Source organism: Dasypus novemcinctus, chromosome 13, assembly GCF_030445035.2.
Source record: "Dasypus novemcinctus isolate mDasNov1 chromosome 13, mDasNov1.1.hap2, whole genome shotgun sequence".
Taxonomy (NCBI): Eukaryota; Metazoa; Chordata; class Mammalia; order Cingulata; family Dasypodidae; genus Dasypus; species Dasypus novemcinctus.
Genome location: NC_080685.1, coordinates 81,611,234 through 81,635,987, shown reverse-complemented (window position 1 = coordinate 81,635,987; position 24,754 = coordinate 81,611,234). Strand labels below are relative to the sequence as shown.

The following is a 24,754-nucleotide window of genomic DNA, read 5'->3' as shown; positions in this document are numbered from 1 at the left end:
TTTTAAACAACCCATACTCCTGCCTCAGGGCCTTCGCAATGGTTGTTCCCTCTATCTGGCACGTTCTTCCCTCAGGAAACGATGTGGCTCACTTCTTAACTTTCTTCAAGCCATTGTGGAAATACCACTTTTTACTTATGCAAACCCCAACCACCTTGTTTAAAGTACTCCTGAGTTTTTCTGATAACCCCTCCTTTTCGCTATTTTTTCTCCACCTAACTTTTCATCTATGGTAGTATAAAGATGACCAACAACTCCCATGTATTATAAAATTTGTTGTTTATTGTGTTTTTCTCCCTGTTAGAAGGTAAGTTCCATGAGAACAGGGATCTTTGTTTTGTTCATTTGATGGATATCAAGTGCCTAGAGTACTGCTTGACACAGTAAATATTCCATAAATATTTATACAATGAATATATTCCCTATTCTAAAATTTTTATTATGATTAACATAACTGGTTGATGGTCTTCAAGTATGTTTAGTGTTTCAAATCAAGTGGTTTTAATTTATAACATAATAAAGGTAAGTGGAAATATTCATTCTGTAGTAGTGAAGTATAGACTTTATTATGTATATGTATGAGGAGATTTAGTAATGATAAATGTCAAATATTATAAGGTATTTTTGATAACTGTCATAAATTTTATTTTAAATACATTTTATCAGATAAGTAAAGAATTTAAAAGGGCATTTTGTCTTTCAGAGCCATGTACTGTTAATGTGGATTACATGAACAGAAATAATATAGAGATGAAGTGGAAATATGAAGGAAAGATCTTACATGGAGATTTAATAGATTTTATATGTAAACTGGGATATAACTTACCTCCATCAACCCTACTCTCTAATTTATCTGTGCCATGCAATAGAGGAGAAGTGAAATATCCTCTATGTATTAAAAAAGGTAAAACAATTAGTACTTTCTGACAATTTCTTACTTCATCATTATCTGCCAAATGGGTTGAAATATGGCCATAAACAATTCACTACCATCATCTTGTAATCTATAAAATTGGGAATGATTCAGTCAATATCTAATCAGCACAGACGCTTGATTAGATGACTATGGTGACTATTGTTTTTAAAGATTTATTTTATTTACTTCTCTCCCCTTCCCCACGGTTGTGTCCATTCTCTGAGTGTTCTGCATCCACTTGCATTATCAGACAGCACTGGGAAACCGCGTCGTCTCTTTTTTGTTACATCATCTTGCTGTGTCAGCTCTCTGTGTGGGTGGTGTCACTCCTGGGCGGGCTGTGCTTTGTTCATGCGGGGTGCAGCACTGCTTATGGGCCAGCTTACCACACGGGTCAGGAGGCCCTGGGGATCAAACCCCGGACCCTCCATATGCTCTATTAATTGAGCCATGTCCGCTTCCCTATGGTGACTTTTTAATTTTAAAAAGTCAATTTTATGAAGTGAAAAAATGAAGAGGTTTTATAACTATCACCAGACTATCATGGCTTTAAAGAAATCTCATATAATTTCACTTTTAGCTTGATAGTAAGGGAAAAAATAAAAATTCATACTTGCTAATACTTTGATAGTTTTACTGATTTGTTGGAATATTGTATTAGGGATTCTAATTGTAATAAAATTTGTGGTATGAAATTATTATAGAAATGCTTGCAATCCTTAAAAGTTTGCTCTTATATAAAACATATCATTTATTTCTGTAGCAGTTATGAAACCACTGGATGCTCATTACATTATAACAATTTATTGTACATTTTAAAAATTATTTCTGCAGAATATAAAGGAATATGTTCATCCCCCCCACTTATTAAAAATGGAGTCATTATTAGTTCAACCAAAAGCACCTATGAAAATGGTTCCTCAGTAGAATACAATTGTTTTGATCACCATTTCCTACAAGGATCTAGGGAGACCTATTGTTTAGAGGGACTGTGGACCACACCACCAATGTGTTTAGGTACGTACCACTAAATATGCCTATATTTAATAAAATACACCTTAATACTAGATTCACTTTCCTCTTTGATTGCTACAACACTAATATAGCCCTTGATTTATTGTTATTATATTATTTTATTGATGTGCCTGTTTAATCACTGGTTTTAATTCTTCCCACTCATAAGTAAATTCAGTCTAGTAATACATACTCAACAAGTACTTATTAAGTAAACACCAGATGTCAAGTACCATTTTGGTATGGGGCTCTAAGAAGAATAAGACATAATGTTGTGGGTAAATATGTAAGCAATTACCATTCAGTATGATTGATGCTTTAATAGAAAACATGAGTACAATGGGTGAACAGAGATGTGAATGGCCTCAAACTGGAAAGATGAAAGCTTCATCAAGTATGAATATGAGTGTGAGAATCAGTTAATGTTTTTGGCCAGTAGATTTTGCAAAGCATCCTAATAGAAGTAACAACATATACCATTGCTTTCAGAAGGCATAAAATGGCTTATTAAATAATAAAAGTTTATATCTTTGTTTCTAGTTCTTATGGATTTTTACTTATTTTTCTTATCTACATTTATTGGCTAGGACTTCAGTACAATGTTGAATAGAAGAGGTAGTGGGTATATCACTGTTTGTTAACTAATACATGAGTAAGTTTTCAATAATTCACCTTTAAGAATAATGTTATAAATAGTTTTTACCAAATTAAAGAAATTAACCTATTTATATTTTGAGAAAAGTTTTAAAAAATTTCCAATGAGTGTAGAGTTTAGCAATATCAGTTGAGATAATCATGTGATTATTTTAATTTTATTTTTTTCCTGTTAATTTAGTGAATTACATTTTTTATGTTTAAATGTTAAACCATGATTTTCATTCCTGGAATAAATCCCATTTGATAATGATAAATTATGCTTCGTATATATTGCTAGGTTCTATTTGTTAATAATTTGCTTAGGAATTTTGCATCTATTTTCATGAAAGAGATTGTTCTGTACCTTTCTTTCAGGGTTTGCTGGCAAGGTTTTTCTAACCTCATAAAATGAATTTGGAAGTGTTCCCTTCTTTTCAGTTCTCTGGAAGTTTGTATAAGATTGGTACTATTTCTTCCTTATAATTTGGAACAATTCACTAAAGAAGCCATCTGGGGCTCAAGTTTTTTTTTGTGGAAAGGTTTTAGAGACTGCTCCAACTTGTTTAATGAATATTAGTTTATTTCTGCTTTAAGTTTCGGAAGGGAGTGGTTTCCAGGAATTTTCCATTATATCTAATTTGTCAAATTTATTGGCATACAGTTGTTCATAACATTCCCTTATGCTCTTTTTAATGTCTTTAGTGATGTCTCTTTTGTTATTCCCTCTATTAAACTTTACCTTGTTCTTTTTACACATGTCTGGCTAGGGATAAACCAATTTTATCAGGTTTTCAAGCAACCAACATTTGCATTTGTTGATCCTTCATCAAATGTTCCTCTCTATTATATTAATTTATGCTCTTATTTTTACTATTTCCACTTTCTACTTTCTTTGCATTTATTTTATTGCTCTTTTTCTAACTTCCTTAGATGAATACTTAAATCACGGCTTTAAGCCCTTATGATTTTTCTAATGTATGGATTTAAGGATCTATTTTCCCACTAAGCACAACTATACCTTCATCCCACAAGTTTTTACATTTTTATTATTATTGATTTCAAAATATTTTACAATTGCATTTTGATACCATATATGCCTTCTGAGTATTTAGAAGTTTATTGTTTAAGTTCTAAACATTTTGGGATTTCCTAGTTTTCTTTTTGTTATTGGTTTCCATTTTAAAAACACTGAGACATACTTTTATATATGTCCCTTGAAATTCTTTGATATTTGTTTTATGGTCTAGCATATCAGCTTTAGGTAAATGTTCTTTTGCATTTGAAAAAAAAGTTATCTTTCCTAACTATAGGTTCACTGTCTTTGCATATATGTTAAGTGAATTAAATTTTGTCATGTTGTTAAAGTCATCCATATTTACACTGATTTTTGTTTTATTTTTCTATCAGTTACAAAGAGAAGTGTGTTAAAGTCTCTCACTCAGCATTTTAGTTTGACAATTTTCACTTTTGTATTTTGATGTATTTTATAAAGAACACACAAATTGTGACATGTTATATCTTCTTGGTGTATTGCTGCTATATGATTTTTTTAAAAATTCTTTTTTTATATACTATGTTCTGTTTTGTTTGCCTTAAAGTCTGCTTTAGCTGTTCTGAGATCCTTTTGAAAAATATTTACATAGAATACATCTTCTCATCCTTTAACTTTCAACTGTTTGGGTCCTTAATTTGTTGTATTTCTCATAAGCAGTATATAGTTGTTTTAAAAAAATTTATTCAGTCTGTCAATCTGTTTTTCATTATAGTTTTTATTGAAGTATATCATTCATACATGCACATACACAAACAATGTTTATTTTTTAATAAGAGTTTAAAGTGTTTCTTACCCTGTCTGGAGGTAATTTAACTCATATAGTATAAGGTAGGGATGCAGTTGGCACTTTTTTTCTATTTGCATAGCTATTTAAAATGTTCATTTTTTGATTAGTTAATATTTCCACTTTGTTTCTATTGGTCTGGCATATTACCTTTGTCATATATCAAGATTCACAATATGAAAGTGTTACACTGCTGCCGCTGGCTGCGGAGCTTAGCTGGTTCAGGGGGAGCTGCCGGGGGGCCGGGGGCCCTTTGAGCCGGCAGCGGGCGGCTCAAGGTGTGGTGGGGACGTGCAGCACGGTGGAAGAACGCCACGGAGATGAGGACTGTGCACAGGTCTACTTTATTGAGGAAGTGCACTTGGTTATATAGTGCCGGGTGAGGGAGGGGTTAGTGCAGGGGTGGGCTAGCTACAGGGTGGCGGTGGATAGGTGGGTAAGGGCGGATGGCTATGAGGTAAGCAGTGGCTAAGGAGGGAGGCAGATTACATGTTGGCAATGTGGGCGGGAACAAAGGCTAGGAGGAGGAGTGAGGGGAGGCAGCAGCATAAGCTGCTGCTAAAGAGGGCTATAGTGTAAGGAGGTTACTAATGGCTAGCGGGCAGGGGAAGTGAGGTGGGGAACATGAAAGGATCAAATTCTTCACTCTCTGTATGTTCCACTAGTCTGTTTGTCTTTCTATAGTGTCTTAAATATTATAGCCTTATTGTAAGTCTTGATATTAGGAAGGGCAAATATCTGCTCTTTATTTCTTTTCTCAAAATCTTATTTACTTTGATTGTGTACCTTATCCAGAATTAGCATATCAGTTTCCACAAAATACCCTGTGTGACTTTTTATTTACTTATTTTAAAAATTTTATTGTATATCATTCATACATGAACATACGTAAACAATAAATATATACAAAACAAATATGCATGTCTTCATACAGGGCTCCCATCCATCACCCCACACTAACACCTTGCACTGTTGTGAAACATCTGTTACAAAAACTATAAAAGAGCATCATCAAAATATTACTACTAACTATAACCTATATCTTACATTTGGTGTATTTTTCCCCCAACCCACCTGATTACTACCACCCTGTAATAGTGTTGTGCATTTGATATAGTCCATGAGAGAACGTTCTCATATTTGTTCTGTTAACCACAGTCCATCTTCCACAACTGAATTCCCTGTGTTATACAGTCCCATGCTTTGTACAATTCATTCAAAGTGTATACTTGGCTCTTATTTTCATCACAGAGTTGTGCTGTCCTCACCTCAGTCAATTTTAGAACATTTTCATTACTCGAATTCCCATACCCTATTATACCTCCCTAGGGTTGCCTCTTAGAATTGATGTAATATCTTTTTTTGACATAGTTGCAAAAATATTACAATATTACTGTTAACTATCATCCTTAAGTTACATTGGTTGTAATTTTCCTGTGTATCACCATATTCTTAACACTTTTTAAAAGAAGGACATTCTTATATTTATACTATAAACCACAGTCTTTACTACTTAAATCACTGTTATATATTCCCTAGATTATTCTCTAGCTTCCTTTCAATTGACATTTAGGTCCACAGACTAACCCATTCAGTCACAATCACCTTTCTAAATCAGCAATGTTACTTATACTCACTATGAGTTGTCATCAGCTCTATATGTTACCACATTTTTACAATCAACCTTATTAAACATTCTAGATACATTAAGAATCGGCTCCCAATCTCAGTCCACATTCTATTTCTCAGTAAACTGTACTCTAGAGTTTACCTCTGTGAGTTTAGTCATCATATCTAGTTCACATTATTGAGTCTATAAAATATTCTTTTGTACCTGGCTTATTTCATTCAACATAAAATCCTCAAGATTCATCCATATTGTCATATGCGTCATGATTTCATTTGTTTTTACAGATGAATATTATTCCATTGTGTGTGTATGTGTGTGTGTGTATATATATAAAACCATTCATTGGTTGATGCACACTTGAACTTGTTCCATATTTTAGCAATTGTGAATAATACTGCTATGAACTTTGGTGTGCAATTGCCATTTTGCATCCTTGCTTTCTAAATTCAGTTCTTCTGAATTTATTCCTATTAATGGGATTGCGGGATCATATGGCAGTTCTATATGCAGCTCCTTAAGGTGATGTCAAAGAATCTTCCACAGAGGCTTCACGTTCCTAGAAAGAGTGCTCCTGTTTTTTCATATCCTTTTCAGCACTTGTAGTTTACTGTGTTTTTTTTTTGTTGTTGTTGTTTTTAATAATGGCCAGTCTATAAGGTGTGAAATGTTATCTCATTGTAGCTTTGATTTGTATTTCTCTAATAGCTAGTGATGTTGAGGCTTTCGTCATATGCTTTTTTTTTTTTTTTGGTACATTATTTTTTAAAAAATTTTATTTATTCCCCTGCCTTGTGGCTTGCTTGCTGTCTGCTCTCTGTGTCCATTCGCTGTGTGTTCTTCTGTATGTCTGTATTTATTTTTATTTATTTCCTTCCCCCCCTTGCAGCTTGCTTGTTGTCTGCTCTCTGTCCGTTTGCTGCATGCTTTTCTGTGTATTTTTACTTGTATCCCCCCCCCCCCCGCCTTTTTTTGTTGTTGCATCACCTTGCTGAGTCGGCTCTCTATGGCGCTTCTGGGTCAGGCAGCACTCTGCAGTGTGCGGATGAGTCTGCCTATGCAAGGAGGCCCTGGGATGCAAACTGGGGCCTCCCATATGGTAGACGAGAGCCCAGCTGATTAAACCAGTTGCTTCCCTGTCATGTGCTTTTTTAAAAAAAGATTTTATTCATTTGTTTCTCCCTCCTCCCTCCATTGTCTGTTCTCTGTGTCCATTCGTTGTGTGTTCTTCTGTGTCTGCTTGTATTCTCATTAGGCTGCTCTGGGAACTGATCCTGGGATCTTTGGGAGTGGGAGAGAGATGATCATTCTCTTGTGCCACCTCTGCTCCCTGGACTGCTGCATCTCTTATTGTCTCTCCTCCATGTCCCTTTTTGTTGCATCATCTTGTTGTGCTAGCTCTCCACATGGGCCAGCACTCTGTGTGGGCCAGCACTCTGCACGGGCCAGCTTGCATTCATCAGGAGGCCTGGGTATTGAAACCTGGACCTCCTATATGGTAGACGGGAGCCCAATTGCTTGAGCCACATCCATTTCCTTTTTGTTTTGTTTTTTATTTTAAAATATTTTTATTATTAAATTTTTAAAAAGATACATAGAACACAAAAAATGTGACATTAAAAAATACAAGAGGTTCCTACATACACCACCCCTTCCCCCCACTCCTCCCACATCAACAACCTCTTTTGTCATTGTGGCACATTCATTGCATTTGGTGAATACATTTTGGAGCACTGCTGCATGGATTATAGTTTACATTGTAGTTTACACTCTCCCCCAATCCATCCAGTGGGTTATGGCAGGATATATAATGTCCTGTATCTGTCCTTGCAATATCATTTAGGACAACTCCAAGTCCCCAAAATACCCCACATCTCATCCCCATATGCTTTTTGTCCATTTGTATTTCCTCTTTGGAGAAATGCCTATTCAAGTCTTTTGCCCATTTTTAAATTGGGTTGTTTATCTTTTTATTGTTGAATTGTATGATCACTTTATATAACATGGATATCAAAACCTTTTCAGATTTGTGGTTTCAAAATATTTTCTCCCATTGAGTGCTTTTTACTTTTTTGACAAAACCTTTTCTTAAAGAATACCTTTTTCCCCCCAAAAGATACAATGATTGCATAAATGTTACATTAAAAAAAGTAGGAAGAAAAAAAGAAAAAACAACAACCAAAAAAATGTAGGGATTTCCCGAAAGTCCCACTCCCTACCCCGCCCACACTTTCCCACATTAGTGTGCTACATTTGTTACAATTGAACACATATTGGAGCATTGCCACTAAGTATGGATCATAGTTTACAATATAGTTTAAACTCTCTCCCCACAAAGACTTTTGAAGAACGAAAGTGTTTAATTTTGAAGGAGTCCCTTTTATCTACTTTTTCTTTTGTTGCTCATGCTTATTTCTGTGGGTCAGTTTTACCGCTCCCATCTCCTTTATGATTTTATTTATTAATATTTGCATTTTCTCTTTTTTTTTCTTTGTCAGTCTAGCTAAGTTTTTGTCAATTTTGTTAATCTTTTTAAAGAACCAACTTTTGGTTTTGTTGCTTCTCTCCTTTGTTTTTGTTTTTGTTATCAAGATCACTTATTTCTAGATTGATCTTTATTTCTTTCCTTTGATTTGGTTTGGGATTAGTTTGCTGTTGTTTTTCTAGCTCCTCCAGGTTCACAGTTAGACCTTTGATTTTGGCTCCTTCTTTTTTAATGTAAGCATTGAGGGCTATAAATTTCCATCTCAGCACTGCCTTTGCTGTATCCCATAAGTTTTGATATGTTTTATTCTTGTTTTCATTTGTCTCGAGATATTTACTGATTTCTCTTGCGATTTCTTTTTTGACCCACTAATTATTTGGGTGTGTTGTTTAATCTTCACGTATTTGTAAATTTTACATTTTTTCCATCAGTTATTTATTTCCAGCTTCATTCCATTATGCTCAGAGAAAGGGCTTTAATTTTAAACTTTTTGTATTTATTGAGGGCCTGTCTTGTGACCCAAAATATGGTCTATCCTGGAGAAGGGTCCATGAGCGGTTGAAAAGAATGTATATCCTGCTGTTTTGGGGTGCAATGCTCTATTAATGTCTGCTAGGTCTAGTCCATTTATCATATTATTCAAATTCCTGTTTCCTTATTTATTCTGAGTTCAGATATTCTAGTCAATGCTGATAGTGGTTTTTTGAAGTCTCCAATTATTATTATAAAGATGTTTAATTATCCCTTTAGTTTTAAAACAATTTTTATTGAAGTATATCTCTCATACATGAACATACATAAACAATAAGGATATAATAAAAGTTATGAACTTACAAAAACAAGCATGCATAATATCATTCAGGGATCCATACATCAACCCACCATAAACATCTTGCATTGTTGTGAGACATTTGTTACAAATTATTAAAGAATACCATCAAAATCTTACTACTAACTATAGTCTGTATCTTCCATTTAGTGTATTTTAACCCCAACCCACCCTATTATTATTTTTAAAATATATTTTTATTACAGAAGTTGTGAATTTACAAAATAATCATGCACATGTGTAGAATTCTCACACGACACCCCTCCATCAACACACTACACCATGGTGGAACATTTATTACAGATTATGAGATAATTTCATCAGACTATTACCAGCAACCATGGTCCATAGTGAACATTTGGAAAACTTTGTCCATACTCTCCCATTATCAATACAGTACAACTTTGGCATAGATGCACGAATATTACAGTATTGCTGTAAACCACAGTCCATAGATCACAGCAATTTAATTTTCCCATGCCTCTCCATATTCCCACCACCATGCTATAGTGATGTACATCTACTCCAGCTCACAGAATGACACTCTTGCATCTGTACCATCAACCAAAATTTTCATTCACCCCTGGGTTAACTGTGTTACTCAGTCCCTAGATTATTCTCTAGCTTTCTTTTGAGTGACATTTACATCCCTAGATTACCTTTTCCAGCCACATTCCCATTTATAAACCAACTACTATGCACTATAATGTGTTACTATACACTCTATTTCCACAGTTTTACAGTCAAGTTAATTAAAACTTCTATACACATTGAGCATCGGTAGTCCTTCTTGGCCCTCCTCTTATCTCCTAATAGCCTATACTCTAGGTTTTAACTCCATGCATTTCTTTTTCATATTTAGTTCATATTATTGAGACTATGCGATATTTGTCCTATTGTGTCTGGCTTACCTCACTTAGCATGATGTCTTTAAGATTCATTCATATTATCAAATGTATTCTAATTTCATTTCTTCTTACTGCAGCATAGTATTCCATTGTATGTATATACCATATTTTGCTTACCCAGTCATTGGCTGATGGACACTAGGGTTGTTTCCATCTTTTCACAATTGTGAATAATGATGGTATGAACATTGGTGCGCAGATGTCTGTTCATGTCACAGTTTTCTTTTGCATGTATTCCTAGTAGAGGAATTGCTGGATCATATGGCAGTTCTGTATTTAGCTTTGTAAGTAATTGCCAAACTGCCTTCCATGGACTACACCATTTTACAATCCCACCAACTGTAAAGGAGTATCCCTATTTCTCCATGTCCTATCTAGCACTTATTGTTTTATTTTTTTAAAAAAAAGGACATTCCATGAGATATGAGATGATATCTCATTGTCATTTTGATTTGCATTTCCTTAATAGCTAGTAATATGGAACATTTTTTCTTGTGCTTTTTTGGCCATTTGTATTTCTTATTTGGAGAAATGTCTTTTTAAATCTTTTGTCCATTTTTTAATTGGATTGCTTGCTCTTTTATTGTTGAGTTGTATGATCTCTTTATATAGAATGAAAATCAAACCTTTATTGGCTATGTGATTTTCAAATATTTTCTCCCATTGAGGGGGCTGCATTTTTACCTGGACGAAGTCCTTTGAATCACAAAAGTGTTTAAACTGAGGAGGTTCCATTTATTCAAGTTTTCTTTCATCACTTATGCTTTTGATGTAAGGTTCAAGAACCCACCCTCTACCACCAGGTCTTGAAGATGTTTTCTTACATTTTCTTCTAGGAGCTTTACATTTCTTGCTTTTATATTTAGGTCTTTGTTCCCTTTTGAGTTAGTTTTTCTATAAGATGTGAAATAGAGGTCCTCTTTCTTTCTTTTGGCAACGGCTATCCAGTTCTCCCAACACCATTTGTTGAATAGACTGTTCTGTCTGAGCTGGGTGGGTTTGACAGGCTTGCCAAATATCACTTGATGGTAGGGAAGCAAATGTGGCTTACCACATGGAAGGTCCCGGCTTCACTTCCTGGTATCTCCTAAAGAAGACAAGCAAGACAATGAGCTGACATGACAAGCTGGTGTGGTGAGCTGATGCAAGAGACACAAGGAGGAATAAATAATGAGAAACCCAATAAAGCAGGGTGTGTAGGTGGTTCAAGCAATTAGGTGCCTCCCTCCCACATGGGAGACCCCAGATTTGGTTCCTGGTGCCTTCTAAAAAGAAGACAAGCATACAACAAACAGACATGACAAGTGCAAACAATGAGGGGGAGGGGAGAAATAAATAAAATAATCCTTTAAAAATCACTTCATTGTAGATATAAGGATCTGTTTCTGAACCATCAATTCAGTTACATTGGTCTATGTATATATCTTTATGCCAATGCTATGCTGTTTTTACCACTGTGGCTAGGTAATGTGATTTTTTTGGGGAGGGGTAATGGGTCCTGGGATTGAACCTGGAACCTCATATGTAGGAAGATGGCACTCAACCACTGAGCAACATTGACTCCCTTGAATTTGTTTTTTCACTTGTTTCCTTGTTTGTTTGTTTTTTTTAGGAGGTACTGGGAGCCAAATCTGGGACCTCCTCTGTGGAAAACAGGCACTCAACCACTTGAGTCACATCTGCTCCCCAGTAATATGAGAGTCCTCCAACTTTGCTTTTCCTTTTTAAGATGTTCTGGTCATTAAGGACCCCTTACTTTTCCAAATAAATTTGATAATTGTGTGTCCATTTGTTAAAAAATGCTGGTAGAATTTTTATTGGGATTGCATTGAATCTGTATATCAATTTGGGTATAATAGTCATCTTAATGATATTTATCTTCCAATCCATGAGCATGGAATGTTCTTCCAATTATTTAGTTTTTAAAAAAATTTCTTTTAACAATGCATTGTGATTTTCTGAATACAAGTGCTTTACATCCTTGGTTAAGTTTGTTCCTAAGTATTTGATTCTTTTAGTCATTATTGTAAATTGAATTTCCTGACTTCCTCCTCAGATTGTACATTACTAGTATATAGAAACACCACTAATTTCTACATATGGGTCTTGTGTCCTGACCCTCTACTGAAATCCTTTATTAGCTGTAGCAGCTTTGCTGTAGATTTTTTTCAGGACTTTCTAGGTACAGAAAGGTATATCATCTGCAAATAGTGAGTGTTTTACTTCTTCCTTTCCAATTTAGATGCATTTTAATTCTTTTTCTTGCCTGATTGCTCTAACTAGATCCTCTAGCACTGTGCTGAACAACAATGGTCACAGTGGGCATCCTTGTCTTGCTCCTGATCTCAGCAAGAAAGCTTTCAGTCTTTTACCATTGAGTACAATGGGACATTTCGTATATGACCTTTATTATGTTAAGAAAGTTTGCTTCAATTCTTATCTTTTGTAGTATTTTTAATCAAGAAATGGTACTGTATTTTGTCAGATGCCTTTTCTGCATCAATGGGATCATTGATTTTTCTTCTTTGATTAATTAATGTGGTGTATTATGCTGATTGATTTTCTTGTGTTGAACAATGCTTGCATGCCTGGTAAAAAACCCACTAGATCATGATGAATAATTCTTTTCATGTGCTGTTGGATTTAACTAACAAGTATTTTTTTGAGGATTTTTGCATCCATATTCATTAAGGAAATGGGTCTGTAATTTTCTTTTTTTTGTAATGTCTTTATCTGGCTTTCGAATTAAGGTGATATTGGATTCATAGAATGAGTTTGGAAACATTCCCTCTTGTTCAGGTTTTGTAAGAGCTTCAGTAAGATTAGTATTAAATGCTTCTTTGAATGTTCTACTGAACTAACCTGCGAAATTGTCTCATCTTGGGCTTTTTATTTTGGAGAATTGCTTGATGATTGTTTCAATCTCTTTGCTTGTGGTTGGTTTGTTGAGGTCTTCTATTTCTTCTATGATCATCGTAGGTTGTTTGTATATTCCTAGGAATTTTTTCATTTCATCTACATTGTCTATTTTTTGGCATACAGTTGTTCGTAGTATCCTCTTAGGAAATCTTTTATTTTGTGGCGTCAGTAGGAATGTCCCCATTTTCATATTTTATTTCATTTATTTCCATCTTCTCTCTTTTTTCTTTGTCAGTTTAGCTGAGAGTTTGTCTAGTTTGTTAATCTACTTGTAGAACCTGCTTTTTTTTGTAAATCAAATTTTTATTGCCTTTTTTAAAAAAAGATACATAGATCACACAAAATGTTACATTAAAAAATATAAGAAGTCCCACACACCCCCCTCCTCTCACATCAACAACCTCTTTCATCAGTGTGGCACACTCATTGTATTTTATAAGTACATTTTGGAGCAATGCTACACTGCATGAATTATAGTTTACATTGTAGTTCACACTTTCCCCCAGTCCATTCAGTGGGTTATGGCAGGATATATAATGTCCTGTATCTGTTCCTGCAATATCATTCAAGACAACTCCAAGTCCTGAAAATGCCCCATATCATACCTCTTCTTCCCTCTCCCTGCCCTCAGCAGCTCCCATGGCCATTGTCTCCATATCAGTGATACAATTTCTTCTATTGCTAGAGTCACAATAGTTCTATGGTAGAATACCAGTAAGTCCACTCTAATCCATATTTTAATCCTCCATCCTGCGGACCCTGGGATGGCGATGTCCACTCCACCTCTGAAAATTGAGAAGGGGCTTAGATCCCACATGTTGATGGATGCAATTCTCCTGCTTGCAGTTGCAGACTCTCTCAGTGCCTTGGTGTATTAGTCAGCCAAAGGGGTGCTAATGCAAAATACCAGAAATTGGTTGGTTTTTATAAAGGATGTTTATTTAGGGTAGGAGCTTACAGATACGAGGCCATAAAGCATAAGTTACTTCCCTCACCAAAGTCTAATTTTACATGTTAGAGCATGTGAAGATGGCTGCTGACATCTGTGAGAGTTCAGGTCTCCTGGGTTCCTCCCTTCCAGGATCTTGCTTCTCTCTGGGTCCAGGGTTCCTCTTTTCCTGGGGCTCCAGCTTAAGACTTTAGCATCAAACTCCAACATCAAAACTCCAACATCAAAAACCTACAACTCTGTCCTTTGCCATGCCTTTACTGGCACAACAGGCTTACCTGACTACCTAATCAAGTAAACCTCTGAATCCAATATAATCTAATATGCCTGGAGGAAAAGATCAGTTTACAAACATAATCCAATACTTCTTTTTGGAATTCATCAATAATATCAAATTGCTACACCTGGTATGGTGATTGACCATCCTCACCTCCCTGTTAGCTGACCTGAGTAAGTCCAATGAACTGGAGAGTAGGTCCTGAGCATACACCAACCCCAGCATCAACCACAGGTTCAGGAAAGTGACAGAAAAGGCATGCATAGAGAGGTAACATCTGAGTCCAACTCCATCACATTCAGGAGCACAAATTCCAACGTATGGCCCACTGGCAAGGACTGAACTCCAGAGCCATCTTTCATGACTGTAGGACCTGGATGTCTCCATAGCCCTCAGGAGCACCACTACCTGGGGTTCTATCTACTTTGTCTGGCTCTGAGATTCTCCTGGAATCTGTGTAAGTGTGACCCCCTCTGATGATCTCCTGACTCAGTTTGAATTCTCTTAGCTATATAAACTAATTTGTTTTTACCATTTCCCCCTTTTATTCAAGGTCTTTTTCTAGTTGCCTCTCCAGCTGGTGATTGGTAGTATCCCTTGGTGCCAGGGAGGCTTGTCCCTGGGAGTCATGTCCCCTGCTGGGGGTTAGGTAATGCATTTACATGCAGACTTGCAGACTTTGGCTTAGAAAGTGACCACATTTGAGCAACATGGAGGCTCTCAGGAGGTAACTTTTAGGCACCCTGAAGCTCTAGGCTTAGTTGAAATTTCAAGCATACAGGATCATAAGCATAGTCATCAGTAGGGCCCATCATTGGATTATCTTTCTTCACTGGTCTTTGCCCTTGCACCTGGGGGATTGTTGCTGTTCCATTGGGGAATGCTGCAGAGTTGCCCTGGTTGGGAACTCAGCAATCCCTCAGTTGTCATGTGTAAATCTACCTGTTATGACAATACCCAACAAATACCCAGACATATTTATATACCCTATATGCATGCCCTGGAGAAGTCCCTCCCACCCATGCATCCCCCATCAAGGACAGCCCACAACAGTGCTCCTCCCCTGCCATAGCTGAACCCCTCTGTGATCCAAACTTCTTCAAAATGAAGCCTAATATATTGCCAAATTCATTTAGTAGGAAAATGAAATAGTAATGATAGGTTTAAAGATTAGAAATAGAATACATAATAATTTAGAAAACCTAAAAAAAGTAAAAAATAAATGTTGGGGTATTAAAAAATGAAAAATATAAAACTTTGTTTTTGATGTTTTGCCTTTCATCACTGTAATAGGTGCTACCCCGTATGTATAGTGACAAAGCAATCTCTTCCTTTCCTTTCTCAGTGTCTACATTCTTTAAAAAAAATTTTTTTTATTATGTGTTCAAAAAAGTTTTAGGTCACAGTAAAGTCACATATACAATCTAGGGGACTCCCATGTACCCAACATCAAACCCTTTTCCCCTTCGCCAACAATGATCTTTTTACATGTGGATGTTATATTTGCTACAGCTGATGTGTATATATTGAAACATAGCTACTAACCATGGCTCCATTATGGATTAAATTATGTTTCATATTTTAGACTGTACACTTTTATAAAATTTTTATTATATTATGTTTTATACTTTAGACTGTACACTTTTATAAAATTTTGGTGAAATTTAACATCATTGCATGATCTTGTGGTACACTTCCATTACCCCCCAATTACCCCTGCTTCCATCTATTCTATTCCTCTCTCCATCTCCCCTTGGGGCCCACGGTGATGACTATGCTTCACTGCTTAAGGGACAAGGTTTATAGATACTTGCAACATTGCTGAAGGCATGACACACTAGTCTGTCCTCCTCCATTGGGAACCACCTATGCTCTAGAGAGACACCCACCCCTCTGAGATCATCAGGCCTCCCCAGGATGGGTGTGCAACACCTTCCTGCTCATTGTATGGGTCTCCATCCACTGATATAACTATGACAAGATGAGCACTCACACACTCCCTAGAAGCCTGCCCCAGGTGCACCCTGTGCCAGATGCCCTCTGTCAAACATCTTAAACCAGTAGCCCTTCCTTATTATGTTTTCTAAAGAGTTTTCTGAACATTATAGTTTCAACCACATACCTGACAATCATCTGTGTGCACCTGCTCCCTCAAACCCTTTCCCCAATTCCATGGACCATCTGACCCATCCTCCCAACCCTAGTCCCCCTCAAGCCTGCAAAGCATCACCCAATAGTATCCCTATGCCCCCATCATATCCCTTCACTGCACAGCTACTTACTTCCACTTTATCATGGATTTTGCCTGTGTAGGCATCAGTTCACAGCCTTCTTCTCCCCCTCCTATTTTCTGTAAGCCTATCTTTCCTGAGAGCCTATCTAGCTCTCTGAAACAGCTTGATTTGCTTAATTCATATCAGAGAGGTCATGTGGTATCTGTCCTTTAATGCCTGCCTTGCTTCACTCAACATAAGGTCCTCAAGGTTCATCCATGTTATCCCATGTGTTAGCACTGTATTCCTTCTTACAGGTGAGTAGTGTTCCATTGTATGCATATACCATATTTTACTTATTCATTCATCTGTTCATGGGCATTTGGGTTGATTCCAACTTTAGGCAACAGTGAATGATGCTGCTAGGAATATTGGTGTGCATTTATCAGCTCATATCCTTGTTTTCAGTTCTTCTGGGTATTGCTGAGTCATATGGTAAATCTATAGCTAGTTTTTTGAGGAATCACCAAACAGTCCTCCAGAATGGCTGGATTCTTCTTCATTTCCAACAGCAGTGTATGAGGGTAGAACCCACTTTTAGTTTATTAATTCTCTCTATTGTTTTTTTTTTGTTGCTGTTGTTCTCAACTCCATTTATTTCTACTCTGGTCTTTGTTATTTCTTTCCTTCTACTTGCTTTGGAAATAGTTTGCTGTTCTTTTGCTAGTTCCTCCAGTTGTGTAGTTAGGTCATTAATTTAATTCTTTCTTCTTTTTTAATGTAACCATTGAGGCTATAAATTTCACTGTTGGCACTGTGTTTGCTGCCCACATAGGTTCTGATAAATTGTGTTCTCATTGTCATTCATCTCAAGATATTTATTGGTTTCTCTCAAAATTTCATCTTTGACCTATTGATTATTTAAGACTGTGTTGCTTAATCTCTCTATATTTGTGAATTTTCCCTTTTTCCACCTCTTGCTGATTTCCAACTTTATTCCATTATGATCAGAGAAAGTATTTTGTATAATTTCAATCTTGTTGAATCTATTGAGATCTGCTTTGTGACCCAACATATGGTCTGTTCTAGAGAAAGATCCATAAGCATTTGAAAAGAATGTATATCCTGCTGTTTTTGGTTGCAATGTTCTACATATATCTACAGGCTTAGTCCATTTATCATATTATTCAAGCTCTCTATTTCTTTATTGATCCTCTGCCCAGATGTTCTCTCCAATGCTGAGTATGGTGTATTGAAGTCTCCAGCTATTATTGTAGAGATATCTATTTCTCCCTTCAATATTGCTGGTGTTTGTCTCATGTATCTTGGGGCATCCTGGTTAGGTGCATATACATTTATGATTGTTATTTCTTCCTGGTGAATCATCCCTTTTATTACTGTATAATGTCCTTGCTTGTCTTTAATAACAGCTTTGCTCTTACAGTCTATATCTCCTGATATAATATAGCTACTCAATTTTATTTTGGTTACTGCATGCATGGAATATCTTTTTCCTGCCTTTCACTTTCAATCTATTGGTATCTTTGGATCTAAGGTAAGTCTCTTCTAGATGGCATATAGATGGCTCATATTTTGTTATCCATTCTACAGTCTGTGTCTTTTAATTGGGGAGTTTAATCTATTAACATTCCATGTTATTGCTGTAAAGGCAGTTCTTATTTCACCCATCTTGACCTTTGGGTTTTATGTGTCACCTTTTACTTTCATCACTCTTTTGACACATTGAGTTACTTTTGCTGATACAATATTCATTTCTAGACTCCCTTCCAAGCCTCTCTCTCCTGTCTTTCCTTTTCAGGCTATAGCACATCATTTAGTATTTTCTGCAAAGGTGGTCTCTTTTTTTTAAATGAACGCTCTATTTCTATTTATCTATGAATATTCTAAACTAGCCCTCATTTTCAAAAGACAATCTTGCCAGATATAAGATTCTTGGCTGGTAGTTTTCCCCTTGCAATATGTTATATCATACCACTGCCTTCTTGCCTCCATGGTTTCTTATGAGAAATTGGCACTTAATTTTATTGTGTACCTCTTATATGTTATACATTGCTTTTCTCTTGCTGCTCTCAGAATTCTCTCTCTGTCTTTGGCATTCGACTTTCTGATTAATATCTCTATTGGAGTTGTCTATTCAGATTTATTTGGGTAGAAGTATGTTGTGCTTCTTGGACACTGATATCTATATCTTTCAAAAGGGTTAGGAATTTTTTTTTACCATTATTTCTTCAAATATTCCTTCTGCCCTTTTTTTCTTCTCTTCTTCTGGGACACCCATGACACATATGTTTGCACATTCTCTTGCTGTCATTTTGTTCCCTGATATCTTGTTCAATTTTTTCCATTCTTTTATTCATCTGTTCTTTCGTATGTTCACTTTCAGAGTCCTTGTATTCAAGTTTACCATCATTTCTTTTGCCTACTCAAATATGCTGTTATATGACTCCAGTGTATTTTTAATTTCATTTATTGCATCTTTCATTCCCATAAGATCTGCTATTTTTCTATGTATTCTTTCAAATTCTTCTTTGTGCTCACCCAGTATCTTCTTAATATTCTTAATCTCTTTATCTATCACATTGAATTCATTAAGGGGATTTGTTTGAACATCTATGATTAGTTGTCTCAAGTCTTTTATGTCATCTGGAGGCTTATCTTATTCCTTTAACTGAGCCATATCTTCCTGTTTTTTGTATTATGGATTTTAATTTTTTTGTTGGTGTCTTGGAATCTGGCTTACTAGATTTATTTATTCTGGGTGCCCTTTCTCTTTTTAATTTAGAGCTTTCTTGCCCTTTCTCCCTTACTAGTTGTGTAGTAGTAGCCAAGGATGTAGTTGGTGCTATAAGCTGTGGAGGTTGAAGTTGCCTGTATTGCCCCAGGAACTGATGAAGCTTCTCCTACCTTTCTCCTTTGCCAGGGGAAGGGACAAACTCAAAACTGTGTGTAACAATCCAAGTCATGCACAGCCTTTCCTCTTTGGAAGAAGCCAATCAATTTGCTCTCATCTCCTGAAGATTAACTTTCAGGAGTCCCTTTATGCAGCCAAGGATGCACTCTATCCCTTTACTTTTATCAGTGTGATGCCTCTTATTTCCTGGGTCACCCAGGTTAGGTGCATAAGTATTTATTATAGTTATTTCTTTTTTGTGAATTTCCCCTCTTATTAATATATAAAGACTTTTTCATCTGTTATAACAGTTTTGCATGTAAAATCTATTTTGTTTGATATTAGTATCACTATTTCAGACCTTTTTTGGTTCCTATTTTTACATAGAATTGATTTTCTAGTCTTTCACTTTCAACCTGTTTGTTTCCTTATGTCTGAGTTTAGTCTATTGTGGACAGCATATAGATAGTTCATATTCTTTTATCCATTCCGTCAGTCTATGTCTTTTGATTGGGGAGTTTAATCCATTAACATTCATTGTTATTACTATAAAGGCATTACTTACTTCATCCATTTTATCCTTTGGCTTTCCATTGTCATATCTTATTATATTATTGTCTTTCTTTTTACCTTTTGGGTTACCCTAACTAATAGCCTTCATTTCTATACTCTTCTCCAAGTGTCTTGCCCTTATCTTGTCCTTTTAGGCTGTGGCACTCCCTGTTATAAATCTGGTCTATTGGTAGCACTCTCTCAGTTTTTGTTTATTTGTGAAGGCTTTAAAGTCACCCTGATTTTCCAAAAACAGTTTTGCTAGATACAGAATTCTTGGATTGCAATTTTTCTCTTTCAGTAACTTAAATACCTCACCCTGCTTTCTTCTTGCCACTGTGGTTTCTAATGAGAGATTGGCACTTGGTGTTATTGAGGTTCTCTTGTATGTGATGAGTTGCTTTTCTCTTGCTGCTTTCAAAATCCTCGCTTTTTCTCTGGTATTTGTCATTCTAATTAGTAAGTGACTTGGAGTAAGTCTATTAGATTTATTGTTTGAGGTGCATTGTCCTTCCTGGAAATTGGTATTTATGTCTTTAATAAGGGTTGAAAAGTTTTCAGCCAGTATTTCTTCAAATGATAACTCACAGTTTTCATTTTGGCTTCTTTGTTTTTCTGTCCCTCACCCTCCTAGAGGATGTGCAGCACTCTCTTGGTCTGTAGATCTCCAAAGCAGCTCCCCTGAACAGCTTCTTGCCCTTCTTCCACTGTTTTTGTGAGAGAGTTGAGCCATGCCTACCTATTCTGGTGTCCTTTTCCAGAAGTCTTTACAATCTGTTCTTTATAATGGGGTATTTAGTTCACTTACATACCTGATTTATATTCCTTTTTCTTTTCCTTTACTTTCTTATGAATGAATCAATTTTTTATACCCTTTCTCCCTCTGTAAATTATACTTTTTTCTAGGCTTCTTTTAATTTTTAATCATAGAGATTACATTATGCAACCTTGACTTACTACAGTCCAATTTAAATGAGTAATTTTGCCACTTCTTTAGGACTTTAGAACACTTTAATTATATTATGCTTCTCATTTATTCTATTCCTGCATCAAGCATTTAATTCTACATATAGCTTAGTTCCTAAAGGTATTATTAATATTATTTATTTTGCATCATAAGATTCTTTTAGATTTGCAAACATACTTTTCAATCCATTTGCTCCTTATTCTTTCTTGTTTTTCTGTTTTTCACTGGATTAATTTTCCTACTGCCTGAAAAAATCTTCCTTATTTCTTTATTATTTTATGTTTTTGTTAATCTGCAAATCCTTCACTTATGAAGGATACCTTTCTTCAATATAGAAGTCTAGTTTGTTCTTATTTCCTCTCAGTGTTTTAAAAGATGTCTTTTTATCCTTTGCTGGTTTCTATTTGTTGAAATATTCTTATTGATACTCCTTTGAAGGTTTGGTGTCTTTTCTTTGCTTTTCCTTTTCCTTTTCTTTACTTTATTTCTTTTCTCTTCTATTCTTTTCCTTTCTTTTCCTTTTAACTCTGCTGCTTTTGAAATTTTATCTTTGTCCTTATTTGCAGCAAAGTTATTTATGTTGGCCCTATGTATTTTTTTGTACATTTCACTCTTGATACTCTTTTGTAGATTCCAATTGATCAGTAAAATACTCTATCTTAACATCTATATCTTGACCATATTAATCACATTATTAATATTAGTCTAAAAACTTCAATTTCTGGATTATCTGTGGGTTTATTTCTATTTTCTAGGTTTTTTTTTGTGTGTGTGTGTTTCTGTTATAATATTAAGTATTAGAAATTTTAAGAGTTTGGGATGATGTCATGTTCCTCTGGAGAATAGTCATCCTATCCATTGTGAACAGCTAGTGTAGGGACAGGTATCCTCAATCCAATTAGAGACTTAGCTTGTTTTAATAATTCTTTTCCATTTTTATGTTGTCCATGGCACTATGTAGCATAACATTTGGAATATAAGCATTCAATAGTTACTGGTTAAATGAACAAGTGAATAAATAAGTCTGTTAATGTGTTATAGGAATATGATTGTAAGCTTTATTAGCAACTCTCCACCTTTTTATGTAACTAACTCAGAAGCTACTAATTAGTGCTAGTTTACCCAAGTAGTAAGTAAGGACACAAACAACCCCATATTCTGAAGTAATTTGGTATCTTAAAAATAACCATATTTGGGAAACGGACTTTGGCCCAGTGGTTAGGGCGTCCGTCTACCATATGGGAGGTCCGCGGTTCAAACCCCGGGCCTCCTTGACCCGTGTGGAACTGGCCATGTGCAGTGCTGATGCACGCAAGGAGTGCAGTGCCACGCAAGGGTGTCCCCCGCGTGGGGGAGCCCCATGCGCAAGGAGTGCGCCCGTGAGGAAAAGCCGCCCAGCGTGAAATGAAAGAGCAGGCTGCCCAGGAATGGCGCCACCCACACTTCCCGTGCCGCTGACGACAACAGAAGCGGACAAAGAAACAAGACGCAGCAAATAGACACCAAGAACAGACAACCAGGGGAGGGGGGGATATTAAATAAATAAATAAATCTTTAAAAAATAATAATAATAATAACCATATTTTTATCATGGAAAAATCAAAGAAGTTTGTTGGATAGCCTAATGCTTACTTCCGGGTTTTATTTTGTTTTGTTTTAATACATAAGGAAATGGCCACAAGAGTACTTTCAAAGCTTAGAATTAAATATATATATATATCCAATCTCGTAGTTCTGAAATTCTGGAGGTTTAAAAGAAAGAAAACTGTCCATCACCTGGAATGACATCAGGGTCACGAATTGCTTGTGTTTGTGTTGAGAATCCAGCTTGTTTTGACATTTCCTTAAAGTATTATCTGCCCAGGAATCAATGGTTTGTGCTCATGACTACTATATTATTAGAACTTTGTAATAAAGATAAAGGCAAAAGAACATTATTTCAGTGACCACTAGTAACTGTCAGTGCTCCTGAAAAACATTTGTGTGTGTGTGTGTGCTAACTTTAAAAAACCTAACTAAACGACAGGCAGGATATACTCTTTTCTTTCTCCAAATTCAGAACCACAGAGATAAATGTCAGAATGTTTTCTGTGTTGTTTGAACATGTTATTTGACTCCAGGATTAAGTCTCATTAGCTTACTTTTCATTCTCACGCATTGAGGCTTTAAAATCATCATGAGTATGTAACACAATACTTTAAATTTATACCAAGATGCATTAAGATCATTTTTCCTCTTTTTCTTTTCAGAACCTTGTTCTTTATCTTCTGTTGAAATGGAGAAGAATAATTTACTCCTGAAATGGGATTTTGACAATAGACCGTACATTCTCCATGGCGAGTACATTGAGTTTCTTTGTAAGAGAGACACTTATATAGCTGAGTCATCTTTTATAGGATCTGAACTTAGAGTGCAATGTAACAGGGGGCAATTAAAATATCCAAGATGTATTCAAAGAGAAAGGTAAGAAGAGCCTTTCAGCTGCAGCTTTTTTTTTTCCAGAAATATATTGCATTATACCTTTCAGAAACATTAAGTTCTACAGCACGTCTACTTTATGGTTTTCAGGACGGAAGAACTGTTATTTTCTTTAGTCTTTGAAAATCCAAGCCACCTCCTAGAATTATTAATTAATTCAACAAGCTTTCTGAGTTATCTGATGTTAAAACACTGTTTGCTAGTTGATATTTGTGACACTTTGGCAATTGGATAAGTAAATAAATGTTATGTGAAAAATATTTAAATCTGAGAAATTTAACCTTTATATTTCTGAAATAAGAGAAAATCTCATTTTTCTCCTTCTTCCCAGTATAAGTTCATATGTAACTAAAAAAGTCTGGGAAACACTGCTATTCAAATCTTTCTCCTGAGACAAGAGCAAATTAATAATGATGATTAAAATTATGGTATTTTTTCATGACCATATTGTTATATAAGAATTTAGAATCACTTGCTGAAGTATTTCCATGTATGAGCATTTTAAAAATATATTTTCTACTATTTCGTTATTGGAAAACATTCCTGATCTTTTCCTAAAAAATATTAAAATAATTCCAAATAGTAAATCATTTTATAGAATCAGAATTTTTATCTTTTTGGAGATAAGATATCAAAAGGAAATTGTTCTATTCAACTAAGAATATTAAAACAATAACTAATGACAAAGTGCATGTGGTGCTCTTCTAGTAATGTAAAAAATGAATTATATGAACTTTAAAAGGACAGCTTTGAAGACATTTGAGCCCTATAAGAAAAAAAACTTTCATAAGATGCACATGGTAAATGTGTTTTTGTGCTATTTATATGAGTTTTAGAGTATCTTGATTTTCTCTTTTCCAAGAGAAAAGAGAATGAATAAGTTAGACAAAAAATGTAAAAACTGATGAGTGTAATAAATGACAAAGTTTTTAAAAGGAATGGTTGGTATTATTTATCACATATGGCTACTTTCTTTAATCAGTACTTACTTAAAAATGACTCATTAGATGAAATGTTAAAGGGTTGTGATTAATACATCACTAGAATTGATGATTTCAAAATCTTTATGTTTCTCTCTCATTGAGGATTCAGTCTTATCAAGAACGCTTAAGGACATAAAATGAATGGCTGAAAGAATAGCATTTCAACACATCATAAAATCTTTTATAAAGCACAATTTTAAGAAGAAAAATATTGAGTTAAAAAACCCTAAATTTTTTTTTTTTTAAAGATTT

The 24,754-nt window shown here is 35.3% G+C and overlaps 1 protein-coding gene across 2 annotated transcripts in view; it reads left to right on the top strand.

The window, feature by feature from the left end:
- Positions 1-24,458, top strand: part of F13B (coagulation factor XIII B chain) — a 46,700-nt gene extending 22,242 nt beyond the window's left edge. Inside the window, exons 9-11 of one of the 2 annotated variants that reach the window (XM_012518763.4) lie at positions 704-904; positions 1,751-1,933; positions 23,291-24,458. In XM_012518763.4, coding sequence (XP_012374217.1) covers positions 704-904; positions 1,751-1,933; positions 23,291-23,508 — 602 coding nt within the window. In that variant the 3' untranslated portion in view covers positions 23,509-24,458. Of the gene's footprint in view, positions 1-703; positions 905-1,750; positions 1,934-11,865; positions 12,216-23,290 lie in introns of those variants that run through there. The other variant, XM_058274912.2, reaches the window with a different exon arrangement.
- The last annotated feature ends 296 nt before the right edge of the window (positions 24,459-24,754 follow it).